This window comes from Notechis scutatus, chromosome 3 (genome assembly GCF_049901735.1).
Source record: "Notechis scutatus isolate UNSWTSFEM ecotype Mainland chromosome 3, rNotScu1.2, whole genome shotgun sequence".
Lineage (NCBI taxonomy): Eukaryota > Metazoa > Chordata > Lepidosauria > Squamata > Elapidae > Notechis > Notechis scutatus.
Genome location: NC_142011.1, coordinates 169307693 through 169325452, shown reverse-complemented (window position 1 = coordinate 169325452; position 17760 = coordinate 169307693). Strand labels below are relative to the sequence as shown.

At 37.9% G+C, this 17760-nt stretch overlaps 1 protein-coding gene across 1 annotated transcript in view; it reads left to right on the top strand.

The window, feature by feature from the left end:
- The first annotated feature begins 402 nt into the window (after positions 1 to 402).
- Positions 403 to 17760, top strand: part of ALKAL1 (ALK and LTK ligand 1) — a 29677-nt gene continuing 12319 nt past the window's right edge. Inside the window, exons 1-2 of the mRNA XM_026670276.2 lie at positions 403 to 885; positions 16352 to 16405. Coding sequence (XP_026526061.1) covers positions 507 to 885; positions 16352 to 16405 — 433 coding nt within the window. The 5' untranslated portion in view covers positions 403 to 506. The remainder of the gene's footprint in view (positions 886 to 16351; positions 16406 to 17760) is intronic.

Below are 17760 nucleotides of genomic sequence, written 5' to 3'. Positions count from 1 at the left end.
AGCTGCCGCGGCGATGCGGTGGGCGGGATCGTCCTGGCGGGACTGATCAGTCAAAGAAGTGCCTCTCTCCCCAATCGTCTCCGCGGTCGCTCCCAGGAAACGGACTCTAAGGAAGCACCAGCCCGACTGGGGATTCGCGAGCCCCCTTCCGTTCCGTCCCCCCCTCCCCCGTCCCCCCCCCCCCAGGGACTATTTCTTCGGACGTGGCCGGGCGAATCAAACACTTGTAGCTGTGGCAGCGGTATCACCGACCACTTGTGCGCGCGCCCCAGCCGAGTCACGTGTCTTTGCCCCTCCGGGAGCAGTCCAAAGCAGGAGGCGCTGCTATAACTCATCTCGTGCTGTCCCGTGGCCGTGAGTGACCTCTTCAGATCGCTCCCGGCCGGCGCGCCCTGACCCCCCTCACTCCCCGCTCCCTCGCATCATGAGGAAAACTCTCCGGATGGGCAAGGAGGAAAGCTAACCGCCGGGTTATTGCTTCTTTTCTCCTCCCAGGCGACCGAGAGATGCCCGGGGCTACGAAATGCCGCCGTCGCCGCCACGTGCTGTCTACCTTGGTCTTCTTTCTAGTCCTCACTTCGGCGCGGACGTCCCGCTTGGAAAGCGATAGAGACGCCGCCTTCCAAAGCAAAGCCAAAGGTCCCCAAGGGCCGATCCACGGGGATCGGAAAACGCTGCTCGACTTGCTGCTCAAAGCTCTGGTGGACAGCAGCAGCTCCCAGGCAGCCTCTCACCCTTTCAGGGCGGAACGGGTCATCGCTCGGCGCTTCGCCAACGGCGGCGCTCTTTATTCCTCGGAGGCTCTGGACCGCGAAGCCAAAGTCAGCTCTTCCTTGACCTCCAGGGAGAGAACGCCCAGGTTCTTGACTGCTTCCAGACATTCAGGTAAGAAAGTCGACGCTCCGTACCCTCCCTCTTTCCCCTTCCTTTGGTCCTTTCTCTTGTGGCTCGTTTGGGGTCTGATCTCCGCGGTGCTGGTGCGAAAAGCGAGACGTACCAAAATGCCTTTCGAGTTGGCGTTGCTAAAGTATCCTCCTTTATTTTAACGCCCAAAAATTGGCCTTGGGGATGCGGAGCTGTGGGTCTCATGCCAAACTGCAAAGCTTATCAGTGATGGTCATTGATCCTGTTGGTTAGAATTGATGGGAGTGAGTATAAAGACTTGAAAAGCCGCAGCTAAACCGCACATGGGTTTTAGATGGCTTTGGGAATTGAGCTGATCTCAAATCTTACCCCATGAAATCAGTTGAAAGGATATTCTGTTCAATTATTTATTTAGCCTTGAGGAAACAAACTTGAGGCATTTCTGTGACAGTTGGAAGAATTTTCAGAATTTCTGGATGCAGTTTTGCATTGGAAAGGAGTTCTTTTGAAATCCGTCCTCTTAGGTACTTTCCAACTGCTGAATAGGAGTACCTTGGATGTAAAAGATGCTACCCTCCTTCCAAACCATACCTCTATCCCTAGCAGAACTAGCAGAAATGTAATAGTTTTATAAATAACAAATTAAACTGTTGCTTTGAGGCACTGCTTCTATACATGTGCCACACAATTGGTATGACGTCCTGAAAATTAAGCTGACTGTTCTGACCAGTCTACATTTTGTTGCTTCTGACATCAAGAATGGCAATTCAAACCATCTCCCAAATGCCCTTAATCTAAAAAAAGATAATTTAGTCTTTGATCGCTGTAGGTTTCCAAATGACGCAACTCAAGCTTCCAACAATATTCTTAACATTCTGCAAAGTAAAAGAAGTAAAGTAAAAGTATTTGTAGAATTCTAGCAGATTCCTCAGATGCGGCAGATAATTAAAAATCTGATTGACCTGAAAACAAAAAAATACCTAGCAGGAAGCTATTGGAGGTATGTTTATCCGAAGCATGTTTTAAACTCAGTTACTGTTGATTGACCCACTACCTCCACTGGAAGATGGTTCCAAGCTTCCACTACTCTTTCTGTGAACTAATACTTTCCAACATTACTGAAATCCCATCCTGTCAGTTTGAGGTTATGTCCCCATCTTGGTTTTTACTTAATATTGAAAATACTGCCTTTAGAATCTTATTTGTACCCTTAATATGTTTAATGGTTTCAATCATTCCCTTTTCCCTTCGTCCTCCCTAATTCTCACCTCACCTCACTTCACAGTAGCTTGTTTCTCTTTCTTGAGGCAGAATTTTCAGGTCTTAATTACAAGGAAATATTTAGCCATTCACATGCTTCCTACCTGGCCTCTATATCTTCATTCATTCATACCTGGCCTCTATATCTTCCTAGCTAATGCAAGGATTATTTAAGGTTGACTCATAAAATGAGGACACTTATTGTTGGGGGCAATAGACTGACTTTGTAAACCGCTTAGAGAGGATTGTAAAGCACTATGAAGCAGTATATAAGTCTAAGAACTATTGCTATTGCTATGTGTGTGTAGCATTATGGACAGGTCACTACTAATAAGTCAAATCTGTCTAGGAATTATATATAAACATGACAGATAGAGTAAAAGGATATCATGACTGATATACTGAATGCCAACAAAAGGCACAATAGAACCATAAAAGGTACTCTACCCCATCTAGTTTGTGCAAAGGTGATTAATTACAACATATGGTGGCATTTCCAGTTCAAATGTAATAACCTCCATAAAAGGGGTCTAGATAGTGACTTTCTTCAGGACACAATTCAAATATCACCTAATTCTCTTCACAGAATGGATTAAATATTGATAAATGATCTTAACTTACAAAAACAAGTCATTTTACATATTTATTTATTGGATCTATATATTGGTCTGTTCAGTTAACCTATACTACTGTGTTTCCCTGAAAATAAGACCCTGTCTTATAATTTTTTTTTGCCACCAAAAAAGGCACCAGGTCTTATTTTGGGGGATGTCATCCACTGACTATCCTCACTTGCGCGCATTGCCCCCAGCCTCCTTTTTGCTATCAGAGGTCTTCAGAGCTTCTTTTTCTGTGGCTGGCAAGGCTTTCCTGAAGGCCTCTGCAGCTGATAACACAGCTCCAGATCAACCCAGAGCTTTGTTATCAGCTACAGAGGCCTTCAGGAAAGCCTTGCCAGCCTGGTGGGCTGCAGAAGAAATAGGCTGGCAAGGCAGGTGTCGGTGTGTGCGAGGCCTGGCTACAACTGTCTAAAGGTAAGTAGTAGGGCAGCTCCACCCCCCCATCCCCACCCTAGCTTAAATTTTACCCATACACTCTGGAGTGGGTGGGACTTAATTAGGGCTTATTTTGGGGAGACGGATTATATTGGGTGCACATTTAAATATCAAGCTAGAACTTACTTTCAGGGTAGGTCGTATTTTTGGGGAAACAGGGTAAATACAATGACACAAAAGCTTAAATCTGTAGAATGCCAATATAAATGACAACAAATAAAAGAAAATGAAATAGTAACAGTACCATAACAAATTAAGTCAGCAAAATCATGAAAAATGTTGTCTAGGATAATTAGTTTACTAAGGGTAAGGAGGGAATTGAATCTGATCTCCAAATAAGAGGCCATTCCAAGGTAAAGGCATAGCTACAAAGAAACAACACTGATTAATCTCATCTCTTCCCCCTTCCCTCCCTTTCAGAAGTATGGAACTATTGGGCATGTTCCCTATGAGATCTTATAGATCAAGAAAAGGCCTGTAGATGTCTGGGACCCAAACATGATGCAAAATAGAGACTGTTAGATAAATAAGAGATAAATAGATATCCAAGAAAAAAGAATCATTTATCTCCTAATCCTGGATGCTCAGTTCCTATGTTATCTTCAACCTACTGTTTCTTCTGTTCTTACCCTACTCATCAGTATTTAAAGACATACAGTATATTTTCCTCTATTCTTTCCATTTTTCCTTGCTGGATAACATTCTTTTCTCTCTGTCTTTCTTATAACTCTTTTAAAATATTTTGTTTGCTTCTATAGTGAAACTGAAATCAGATTATTTGCTTCCTGATCATATTTTTAGGTTACCATTAAAGAACAAAAGAAACTTTGCTCATAAATTGTGGAGAAGAAATCTTGAGTCTTTCAGCTTAATGGATGGCTTTCATGGATTTATGAAGTTTGCAATGGACTCCATGGATTCATGGAGTATGCAATGGAATGGAGGTCTCAGTAAAATATACATAAATATACATAAAAAGTCCATTGCTAATTCTTCGGAATTATTTCCTTTGCTCAGGTCCACTAGTCTCCATGGCACTTACTTATATCTGAATTGCATCCAGGGATCATGATTAATTATAATTATTTTTTTAGCGGTGCTATAGAAAATTGTTGAGTACCTTGGACAGCAAGAAGATTAAATAAAGCCAGAAAATTCAAACTCTAACAATGAAGCTAAAAGTGATATATTTTGGAAACATAATGCAGAAATAAGAGTTCTTGAACAATTCTCTGACTGAAAAAAAATAGAAGGTAATAGGAAAAAAAGACTGGCAGAAGACAAGATGGCTGGAAGTTTACAGAAGTTCCAAGCAGTTACTTACAGTCTTCATGAATGATTGTGCATTGGATCACAGTAATTACTAGGCAAGAAGAACAACAACAATAACAATAGCTTCTACTTTTACTATTATTCATTACCTATTAAATCTATTTGGATACCATTCATGAAGTGTTATAAAATTTCTATATGAATTTCATTGCTAAGCAACAGCAATAACACCAAAAACAATATATTCGTAGTACAAAGTTATTGTACTACAGTCGTATTTGAATTATAAGAATTTTAAAGCAGTTGAGGCTATTAAATACTGAAAACCAGACTGGAAAATTCTGGGAAGACTTTCAGCACAACTTTTTTCACAGGGCTTTTGTGAAGGTAATGTGAAGGAAGGTCCATTGTGAACCACTGAGTTCCTGCAGAAATTTGTGTGTGTGAGTGTGTGTGCTTGAAGGACATAATTAAGTTAATCTTGGAGTATTAACAACTAAACTGAGAAGGCAGACTCAGCACAGGCAGGATATAAGTAGGCCTGTTTCATGATACTGTGTATTTGATATTTCTTTCAAAAGAAAACCACACAAGCAAATTTGTGTGAAAGAGATCTTTATGTCTATAGCTGTAGTTTATATGTTTGTTTTTTTAACAGACTTTATTCAGTTTTCACATTAAAAACAAAAATCTCTTTTTAGTGGACAACATATTTCCGGGTCATCATCTTTACATACAAATATGACAGAAATTATACATTGATATATGCATACTTAATTCTATTATTACCTTTTCCATTCCAAATTTTCAGTAAGGAGAGAAACAAACACATTAATTCTAGCCTCTTTCATTAATTTCAATCAATTTTGTTTCATTTCAATTATTTCAAATATAATCCTTTAGTATTTGTTTTTAAACATAAAGATAAACAATATGTGTTTGCCTAATAAATAATAATAAAATTTAATTCTAAATTCTTTCATTAATCCCAATCTAAACATTTTTTAATTTCATTTCAATTATTTCAAATATAATCCTTAATATTTATTTTAAAAATAAAAATAAACAATATATATTTGCCTAATAGTGGTAATAATGAAGTTACCAATGTCTCTCCTTGCTTTTAATAATCTATATTAAACTTATTAATTTAGCTGGTTATTTAGTCTGTCATATTCCCTTTCCATTACACATTTTTTTTAATGAATTCTAAATTAATACAGATCTTAACACATCCACACAAAAAGAAAAAAGAACAAGTATAAGTTTCCCCACTTTTACTATTTTGAGTGTGACACCTTAATGATTAGAATATACCTTTATTCCCTCATCTTAATTCCCAATAAACCATTAGTCATTACATCTTTTCAATTGGATTCCACAGCATATTCCCCCCGGCCTTTAATAAGTTATCAATATCTATATTACCCTATTTTCTAAATATTTTTAATTGCAGAAATATTCTTATTACCCCTTGTCACCCTGCAGAATCCCCTTTTTAATTCATCAACCATTATCTCTGAAAAGGCAATTTCTTTTCAACATTTTACTAGTTCTGTGTTTCTTTCTTTCACATGTCTGCTTCTTACTGCTTCTCCTCCCCCTCTTTTCTCCATGTCTTTTCTCATTCCAATTTATCTCTTTCTCAATATCTTCCTTTCCCTTTTCTGCTGAGTCTTTCTGCATTTCCTGACTTCACAAGTATTTCTTCTTTAATTGTAAAGAAACAATTTCCTTTCAACATTTTACTAGTTCTGTGTTTCTTTCTTTCACATGCCTGTTTTTACTGCTTCTCCTCCCCTCTTTTCCCCATAACTTTTCTCATTCCAATTTATCTCTTTCTCAATATCTTCCTTTCCCCTTTTCTGCTGAGTCTTTCTGCATTTCCTGACTTCACAAGTATTTCTTCTTTTAATTGTAAAGAAACAATTTCCTTTCAACATTTTACTAGTTTTGTGTTTCTTTCTTTCACATGCCTGTTTCTTACTGCTTCTCCTCCCTCTCTTTTCCCCATAACTTTTCTCATTCCAATTTATCTCTTTCTTAATATCTTCCTTTCCCCTTTTCTGCTGAATCTTCCTGCCTTTTCTAACTTCACAATTATTCCCTCTTTTAATTGCTTTCTTGAAATTCAACTTTTTAACCTTCCTTCTTTCCCCACTTCTTTGTAACGTTCTTTGTGTTAATTGTCTATTTAAAATGTCTTCTCCTTGAGTCAATTCCTGCTCCTCTGAGAATCTTTCTTCTTGTTCTTCAATCGCCATTTCCATTTTTTCTAGCACAGAGCAAAGTGATTCGCCTCTTTCCTGTAGTAATTCTCTCATATTTTTAAGTTCCATTTTTAAATCCCAAAGAGATATCATCATTCTTATATTTTATGATCCTTAAAGTCCACAAAAAGAAAACCACTTTTACTTTCCTTCTTTCTTCTTTCAATTTTTTAAAGTTCTCAGCTATTCCAGTCCAGGGTTTATACCAAAAACATCAGTCAGTCCCACAAACGATCTTTCCTTCCTTGCTTTTTCCTTTATTCTGGTTCTGCTTTCACTTTCTAAAATTCTTACTTTGTTTCAATTTTTCTGTAATGTTATATCCATACCAGTTCATTCAAAAACAAAATGCTTTCCTTTTTATTTGAAATAAATTTTTATCAAAAGGTGACACTCTCCATTATACGAAGTCTTCACTTTTCCCCCCTATATTTTTATTTAAGGTTTTTCGAACCTCAGTGTTCCAACACAGTCCAGTCTCCAATTTATAAACTTTATTATTATTATTCTTTGACAATCTTAAGTCCAGCTTTAGTTTTATACTTAATTATTCCCAAATTATTTTAGTCCAATTTCATTAAATCTTTAATTCCAGCTTCTTCCTTTCCCGGTTCGAAGTCCAATTTAGCTGTCAAAAATATTTTCTTTTTTTTCTCTGTCCCTCCTCTCCGACGGACGGTAGATCGCAACTCTCTGCGGCTATCGTTCGTGCTCTTTCGTCGGAGAACCCCAATCATCCTGGTTAGGGGCTGAAACTGCCTTGGAGGGCAGCGGAGTAAGAGGAAGCAACAAGCCTGTTTGTGGGGAGCCGCATCTCCCCCTGGGCTTGGTTTTTTTTCCTCTCGAAGACGACTGCAGCGATGGTCTAAAATGGCCATCCCTGAAGAGGATGACTCAGCTTGACTAAGATTTGTGCAGGAGGGAAGAAAGAGGTGGATAACATCTGAACCGGGACAACTGGGCAATATAACCAAATAAAAGTACCCCGGGATTAAGGTAACATAGAATTTTTAAGAAAAGAAAAGTGAGCGGCGAAATTACAGCTGTAGTTTATATGTTGAGGCTTCTTCACAAGCAAAAACTAATAGCATTTGATCATAGCATTCTTCATTGAGTTGATGTTAAGTATAATTTGATCCTTGGTCATTAGTTTCAATATGTTTGCATTAAAATATTGGCAAACTCTCGAGTGAAAGATATATATATACTACTATACTATACTATATATATATAGTATTTAGCTTTGTTCGGGTGTTTTCCCACGTCATTATAGTTGTGCTTTGAAAGTTGTAGCAACGTTTCGGCAGAATCTCATCTGCCATCATCAGGCTTCTGTATTGTGTTCATCTGTGAGTCAAACTTTTACACTTGTTTCAGTTTTAAATTTGGGGCTAGCCTACTGCTGTGCCAGAATGGTTTTTTCTTCACCCTGATTGGTTGGGAGTCTTGGTCTGTGCTTATTGGTCTTGGAGTTTGCTGTGTTCTGCTTGATAGGTGTTTCTAATATTTTCTGTCTGTTTTGTGGCTTTTTTTGTCTTGATTGGCTGGCAACATTGTGTTCCTGTATTGGAGGCTTTTAGTGCAGCTTGGCTCCGAGTAAATGGACAGCTATCATTTATTAGGAAGCTAGGTTTCATCTGAGTGCCTGGTTGGGGTGTGTTTGAGCTGGAGCTATCAGGGGAGATCTGTTTGTGCCCAGGTGTTTGCCTGGCCTGTGGTTTGGAGATTTTTTTGTTTGTGAGTGCAGGCTTCCAAATAATTGACAGTCTGGTGGAATCATCTCTTCTATTCATGCTTTCAGGTCTTTTTAAAATCTCTATGGCTTCTCTGATAATTATGTGGCTGGGTTTTCTATAGTGGCTAGGGTTTTGGTGCCATTTGATGCTATGACCTGTGGCTTTCAGGTGTTGGACTAGTGAGGTGTGTTCCAGCTTTTTTACTGCATTTTTGTGTTCATCCAGGAGGGTACTTATTCTTCTATTGGTCTGTCCAATGTATGTGGCAGGGCATGATGAACAGGGGACTTCATATATGCCTTGGTTTTCCAGGTCAATTTTATCTTTGGGGTTTCTAAGGATGGCTGCTATTTTTCTGTCTGTTTTGAAGGCAGTCTTGATGTGATGCCTGTGTACTATCTTACTGATTTTGTCTGCAGTACCTCTTATGTAGGGCAGGACAGCTGTTCCATAGATGTGTTCATCTTCTAGGTTTTCATTATGTCTCAGTGTGTTTTTGTGGATCAAACTGGTGATTTTGCTTTTGTGGAAGCCGTTGGCTGTCAGTACTTTAGTCAGGGTGCATAGTTCAGTATTTATGTGTGTCTTGTTTACCAGGCATTTGGTTCTGGCAATTAGTGTTTTGGCCACAGAGTTTATCTGTGCTGGGTGGTGGTGGGATTGGGCGTTGATGTAGTGGTTGGTGTGTGTTTTCTTCTGGTATATGGTGTGTCCTAGTGTGCCATCTGTTGTTTTTTTTGTAGAAAAAACAAAAAAAAAAAAAAAAAAAAACAAAAAAAAAACCCCCCCCCCCCCCCCCCCCCCCCCACCCCAAACCACAAACCCACCCCCCAAACACCAAAAAAAAAAAAAAAAAAAAAAAAAAAAACCCAAAACCAAAAAAAAACAAACCACCCCCCCAAAAAACCCCCCCCAAAAAACCCCCACCCCCCCCCCCCCCAGCGCCCCGGCCCCCCCACCCCCCCCCCCCCCCCCCGCACCCCCCCCCCCCCCCCCCCCCCCCCCCCCCCCCCCCCCCCCCCCCCCCCCCCCCCCCCCCCCCCCCCCCCCCCCCCTCTCCTTCTTGAGATTAGTACATCTAGGAATGGTAGTTGTTTGTTTGTTTATATGTATGTATGCCAAAAAAAAAATATTCTTAAAAATAAAAACCCAACCCCCCCCCACACACCCCCCCCCCCCCCCCCCCCCCCCCCCCCCCCAAACCCCCCCCCCCAACCCCACAAAAAACACCCCACCCCCCCCCCACCCACCCCCCCCCCCCCCCCCCCACCCCAACCCCCCCCCCCCCCCCCCACCCCCCCCACCCCCCCCCCCCCCCCCCCATATGTATATGTGTGTGTGTGTGTGTGTGTGTGTGTGTGTGTGTATGTCAGGTATCTATCTATCTATCTATCTATCTATCTATCTATCTATCTATCTATCTATCTATCTACCCCCACCCAGCCCTCCAAGGTCAAACCCAATCCTGATGTGGCCCTCAATGAACTTGTGTTTGTCACCTCTGATTTAAGGGTAGAAATAGCTCCCCTCCTTCAAAAAAAAAAAAAAGCCCTACAATGATCAGACAATCAACAATGCAGCACTAGAATGTGTACAAGAATTCAGAGAGATGATAGGGAGGGAAGGACAAGAAATTACAGAATACAGAAATTGAAGGAAATATAAGAAAGAAACTTAAATTAATGCCACACTGATTTTGATCAGTGTAAGGTGGGTTAGGGAAAAAAATGGACAGGCTTTCAAGAATCTGTTATTGTACCTTACAATAATAAAGTCACATTCCTGGAATCCCTAACAGTGTCTGATTCTTGATCTGGTTTACTTGGAAGGACTGTGAAGATGAGAGCTATACCAGAGATTTCACCATACTGGACAAGTCTTATCAGAGGAAGCAGAAGAAGAATGCATCCCCCATTACCAATATGGTGAGATGTATTTTACAGAAATCTGTACTGGATTGGTCGCCATCCAGGTAAACAAGGATTGCACTAAGCTTGAAGCTCCCAGACATCTGGTGACAAGTGGGCTATGAGATTCAGGGATGTTGACTGAGTAACCAGCACCAGTAGCTGCAGGACTACTGGAAGAGAAGTTATTCACCTGATAGAAAGACTGAAAAAAGGAAATAATGACATGTGATTACTTATCAAGTCCAAAAAGAAAAGGATATCTGAAAAAAATGCATCAATTCTGGAAAAAAACACCATCCAGAACTAGGAATAATAGAACAGAGGCAATCAAATCAATGTTAATACAAAATAAATTCACAAAAGCAGAATTGGAAAAAAATACCCTACAAAGGTCTATTTAGGGAAAAGAAATCAAAGCCTTGCCAAAAGTAACTCAGACTGTAGAAGCAAATCAGCAAAAGAGTTCTGTATATCATTCTCAGACTCTGCCTTCTCTTCAGAAAGAACAAAGCCCTCCAATTAAAAAATTATTGAAACAAAGAATAACCAACTATCTAGAAGAGCATACAAATCAATAGATTAAGGTTGCCTGCATGCAGCCTATTGACTGTTCCAAAGAAACAGCTAGCATAAGTATTAACAGATGCCAATTCTGTAATAAGTATAAGCACCAGCTCACTATAAGAAACAGATCAACTAATGTACAGCATTACTGCAGTTTAATTGAATACCTTGGATGCAAAACCAACAATAAAGGGGGGAAAAGGCAAATTGTGCACCAGCAGAATAGAAGATCAGATTGGATGATAAGATCAGTATGCTAAATTCAGATTCAAGCAAGTTAGAATAGATGGAAGAAAAGAAGCTGAATAATAAAAGGACCAAAGAACACCTGATCAAAAAATATCACCAAAAAAGGAAAAAAGAAAAGAAGAAAGCACTGAAAAATAATAAAGCAGCAAATAATAGCTGTAGCCAAGAAGATCAGCAGATATGAAGCTTGAATTGCAACTGACATTGTCTGAGGAGATAATTATGCAGATTAAAATTATATAGATGAAGAAGATTCAAATGAACATTTTTTGTATGAGAATTTTATCCCAATCATTCATTCATATGGGAATGACCTTACAGTGGTGGTATTCAAATTTTTTACTACCGGTTCTGTGGGCGTGGCTTGGTGGGCATTGTGTGGCTTGGTGGGCATGACAGGGGAAGAATACTGCAAAATCCCCATTTCTACCCCACCCCACTAACCTGCTTTCCAGCTCCGTTCTCTTGTGCAGGGCAAAAAAAGAAAACCTAGTTGATCAGGCAGAGAATAAATGGGGGGAGGGGCCAGTCAGAGGTGGCATATGCCAGTTCTCCGAACCACTCAAAATTTCTGCTACTGGTTCTCCAGAACCTGTCAGAACTGGCTGAATACCACCTGTGCCTTGGGAGTGGGGAAAAACATTGCTGCCTAGGAAACCATACCATAAAAGAGGACATAGCAAAATTCTCTTAATGTAGACTTATAAAAATAATTAGCTGATCTGGTCATTTGCTTTTGAAAGGTGACATTAATTTTGTAAACCACCTGCAGCCTTTTTACAGCCTGATAAATTAGGAGGCTCTTTCCTGACCTTCTTTCTATGGCTTCTCTTATCTGATCATTCCCTAGGCAGCATCTCCTCCCCAGCTCCCACTTTCCAAGATTATACCCACACATGCCATTACAAATTTATGTCTCTCTTGGCTGGTTAAAGTGCCTTAGAGACAACTTGGTGAGCTGAAATGATGGTGAATTCATCTTAAGTGAGGAAATAGTTGCTCCTGCTTGAAAGAAGTAATGCATTCATGTCTTTGAATAAAATTTGTTAATTAGTTTGTTAATCAGAAAAAGTGCTCCTACATTCCAGATTTTTTTCCAACATAGATTACTATAGTTTTTTTTTGTGCAAAATAATTGCTCCAGTAATATGGACAATTTCCATGCAGTCTCCAAGCTTTTTTTTTTTTTTTAAGGATAAGGTTATGGATAAGGCAGTTTTATTGCAGACCCAGAGCCAATTGTTTGGACTATTTTCAAATAGATTTTAGATCAGGACATAGTATTGAAATATCATTAATTGCACTTGTGGATGATCTTTGGCGGGAACAGGGTAGTAGTGGGATGACTCTCCTGGTCTATTTGATCTCTTGCTGCTTTTTAATACTATCAATTGTGGTATCCTTCTGGACTGATTTTGGAGTTTGGGTGTATTGGGGAGTGCTTTGTAATAGTTCTCTGTGATTGGTTCCAATCAGTTTTGATGGATAGAAGCCCAAGATCCATTCTTTATAGGATTCCTGAGTGTATCTAGTTTTTTTCCTGTCAACCACATGTTGTTGAGCCTCTGTCATCAATCTTTAGAGACTATTAAAATCACGATAGGGAGCAATAGATACAGGCTCAGCCCTAGAATGGCTGAATGTCTTTAATTCAAGAGTTTGTCATGTGCAAGGGTTTTCAATCTTTAATTTTTGATGGTTCACTGGGTGTGACAAAAATTGTTCAGAATTTAGGGGAACTTTTAAACTTGTGAGTCTTGATGGAAGAGCATATGGTGATTGTAAGAAGGATGGCTTTTGTCCAGATTATCTTCTGGCCAATTATGTCCTTTTCAGGACTAGCGGATCTTGTGGTTAATCATCCCTTAGTCACTTTCCATTTGGACTCTACATTACATTCTGCATTTGGCTGCCAGACCGCCCAGAAATTACAGCTGATCCAGAATGTCTTTGTATAAATAATTATGACTATAATATGATCATGCAATTATTGTGCTTCATTAGCTACAGTAGTTAACCCTTGGTTACCAATTTCAGTAAAGTGCTGGTTGTCATCTCTAAAGCCCTTCATGGATCAGGACCTGGATGTTCATGGGGTCTTTCTCCAATTATGTCTTCCTTTTACTTGATTTGATTGCTTTGTTGAGTTTTGGTGTTCATGTGTTGATATAAGCAACATCTACCTATTCTGTTTTGTTCTGTTAATGTTGAGTTCCAGAGTACATTTAAAAATTGTATGTGAATTGGTTTATTTGTTGAATTTTGTGTATGGATATCTTGGATATGATTTGTATCAACAGTGAACTTTCAGAGGAATACAATTAACAGCATGTTCTGCTGGTTTGTAGAAACTACCAATTATACATGTGCATGCATTGAGAAATATGTCAATGCAATCTGCATTTATGATTGTGGTGCACTCTGGAAAATTGTCAGGTCATTATTATGATGATTGGTTACACAGTCAGTCAAATGTTTAGAGTGGATCTGGCATTTTTATCCACCTATTAAATCAGGGGTGTCAAACTCGATTTCATTGAGGGCCGTAGCAGGGTTGTGTTTGACCTCAGGAGGCTGGGGTGGGTGTGGCCAGGGTGGTTTGGTCAGCTCTATGTCATTCATGTTGGGGGCACCTGTGGTAGCCTGAGTGCTCTGCCAGTGAAAATGGAGATCGGGAGAGTTCTCCTGAACTCCGTTTTTTTCTGTTTCTCTGTATACATTTTACTATCAACAACAATACATATGGAGATCCAAACTAGAAGTGATGCTATTTTTAATATTTATTTTGCAAATTGGTTAAGTTACAACTGCTTTTTTGTTCATTGAAAGTGTAAGAGGTGGTGAGAGGAGTTTAACCTTTTCTGAAATCATTATTTGCATAGGTATAAATCCAAAGGTTATTTTTTCATAATCAAACAAGTTTCAGAAAAGGTTATTTTTAGTCACATAATAGCAATGAAGGTTTAAATTGCCTTTTCAAGTCTTTTGAATTTTCTGGAGCAACCTCTTCCATTCTGGAGGTTCTTAAATCATCAAGATCATGCATATGTATGCAGTACAAGCAGTACTTCTGCTGGGACAGTTATTGAAGTGAAATGACTGTGTGCATGTATCTGGAAATATGCACATTTTTCTCATAAAAATTTAAAGGAAAGAAGATTATTCTATCAGAATAAAAATATGCTGCTCTCTGTGCATAATCCTTCTCAACTGATAACTTTGTAATTTCTTTTTTTCATTGTGATGGCAAAAATAAAAGATTGTAGAAGAGCAGGTTTTTTTTCCATTTTAACTATTGAGTATTGCCTTAAAGCATGATGAAGGATAGAAAAAAAAGTTAAAATTAGCTGTAGCTTTCTTACTATGGTTTTCATTTCTTTCAAATGTACAAAAAAAGAAGTGTAATGTACTGACTCACAACAAGTTTTTTGTTGAAATTTTTTTGCATTTCTCAATGGAACAAATATTTTTCAGCTCTATCCAATTTTGTTTTGTTCAATAAACCAGATGGCTGAGAACCACAAGTAAGAAGCAACTTTCCTAGGACTAATAATTAAACCATCTGTATAAGAAATAATTAGTGATTATATAACCAGTGTAAAATTGATGTGTTTTTATGTTGAGATTATAATTTATTTAGTTAATTCAATGCTCGACTTTTGCAAAATATGTTTGGTCATGGTTATGAATGGCTTTAATCTATTTCAAAATAAACACACAGCATATACAGTATATGGAAGATAATATGTATCCAGTTGTTGTTCACCAATGTTCCCCCATTAAATACTGTATGCTGCTTCCCAAATAATTAAACGAACACATCTATGAATCTGGAATTAGATTTATTTTGTTTCACATTAAGACTTATGGATCATTGCTGTGAGAGAGTCCTTATCTTCTTCCCCTTAGTAACTACTTTGTTTGTTACTAATTGGAAAGCTAGAGAGAAAATTAGTCTCTGATCTATGATTCTCTTTCCACCAGCTCCTCAAATGCAATATTTGAGGTTCAAAAAGTTGTGTGACATATAGTTCACAGGCATTTATAAGTATTTGACATAAAGGTGGGTAGAATAAATTACATATCATTATATATTTCTTGACTACTTGCCAGGAGAAATGTAAAAAAAATAGGAAGTCAAGGTAAGCTAGTAATCATGAGGATGATTACTTGTGATATATGATGTCTGGTAATCTTTTAAGCAGAATACTTTCATCCAAAAAGAGAAGAAATATGGTTCTCAATGTTTTTCTTAAAAATTAATGTAGACATGACATTCAGACAGACTGAGGTTTGCAGGATAACTTAATTCCATTCAATCCAATTTTTATGCCTTTCTGAATTTTCTCTTTCTCTATCCCACCATCTATTAATAAAATCTGAATACATCTTTACATATTGTCTTAGGGTCCCATTCATTACAAGAAGCCCCTTGAAAAGTGACCAAAGGTATACAGACCGAGAATAATTTGTACTCCAGTCAACATTGATAAGATCAGAGACATCCTTTTATCTGATACTTGGATGTACCAATAGTAACAATTCAATTTTAAATGTTCTTCTCCCTCCTTTCCCTTCTTATGTGGTGCTCTCTTCCTTTCTTCCTCAATGTAACATATGTTGAATAAATAAAAACACATGATTAAAGAAATAGTACTTATATCACCATATGTAAGGCAGCTGTCAGTTTAAAATAGCTTTGAAGTTTATTTTTAAAAATCCTATCCTTATCCTGCCCTGGTTTCTCTGCAGAATAAGTTGCAATCTGGCTGGTTATACACAGCAATTGCAAGTAAGGTTCACCTCCGGCTTCAATTTCCTACATTGTCTCTTCATGAGAGTGGTAACATTTCATACACACACATAGTTTTATGCAGGGAAACAGTACTTCTGCTGGAAATAAAGGAGCACCTTTCTATATGCAATGTTCCTTTTGTAGAGAATTCTTATACTTGCTATTCCTGCATTTAGATTGATAATTCAATGAGTGCCTAAAAATGTGTACATTAATTTGAATTTTTTAGCTTTGCAATTGTTGATAGGAAATGGAAAATAAAACAGGTTTCTTAATAAGTTTTATAAATGCACATATTTTCAAGCAAATTATTGTTGTAATTTATTATTGTCATCTGTTGTTATTATTGTCTTATGATATCTCTATTTTTTCACAGAGGTATTTCCAAGAGATTCCAGTTTAAAAGACAAATTCATCAAACACTTTACAGGTAAAAGCTATGGAAAATATATTTAGATAACCTCTATCCAACTGTTGATTGTGTCTAGCAATGTTCAGATGATAAAGCTATACAAAGAAATACAAAATTAGGACCATGGTATAGCTAAAATGTCAGGAGAAAGTGACTGCTTACCTTCATTTGAATGCACACATTCATCTCTATGCTAACAGCATGCAGTTATCCATGACATCATCCATGCATCCATCCATCCATCTATGGCTGCCCATCTCAGTTAATTACTCTGAGTGGCTTACAGTTCAGAAATTATGATTAAAAATTTTTTAAAATATTTTAAAACAATAAAAATGGTAAAACCAATACAAATAAATATTAAACATCCAATTCACAAATTAGAGATATATGGCACTCCAGGGATCAAAAAAGATAAGGGACTAAAATAAAATCTAAAATTTAGTTGAATTATAATCCAAACTCATTTAACTTCATGTCTTTTTGTAAATACAATTTCTTCTATGTATCTCTTGGTTTTTTCTTTTTTATACTAATTTGTGTTTGTTTGCTGCTCAGAGTCATTGGTTTTGGATGGGTGGCTACATAAATTGAATATATAAACAAAATAAATAAACTACAATTTTAATATAATACCTTTGAAAAAAAATTGTATAACCTATAGCAGCATAAGCTGTGATCCTGGAGCCTGAAATTGTTCTGTATATTTGCACAAATTCCAGATTATAAAAAGTTTCTATAAACAAATTCAACTCATTTCAGGGAGATAGAAACTGAAGGAGCTGAACTATAACATTATACTTATTTATTATCCTACTTTTATTATTTTTATAAACAACTCAAGGGGGCAAACACATAATATTTCTTCCTCCTATTTTGCCCAAAACAACAACCCTGTGAGGTGATTTGGGCTAAGAGAGAGTGACTGGCCCAAGATCACCCAGGAGGCTTTCATGCCTAAGGTGGGACCAGAACTTACAGTCAAAAGAATAACAATAACATACAGAATAATGTATGTCAAAAAGAAAACACATGTTCTATCCCCAAATTAGACATCTGGTTGGCAAGTAATTATCATTTATTGAATTTGCTTAATAAGAACCTTCTGATAATTTTCTGTAAGCAAATTAAAGAAAACAACAGTCCAAAAATGCAAGACTTTATGTCACACTAAATACCACTTCTGCTGTTTTTGTTCTTTCAAACCCCACTGTGCAAAGGACTTGGGACTGTTTATCCGTTTGTTAACAATTATCTTTTTATCTGCAGTGGCATGATTCTCTTAAAACAAATAGGATGGGACCAAATTTGGTAGAAGCGGAGAAGCCAAGCCTCCCCCCACTCCAAAAAAAGGTTATTCAAAAATGGGAAAG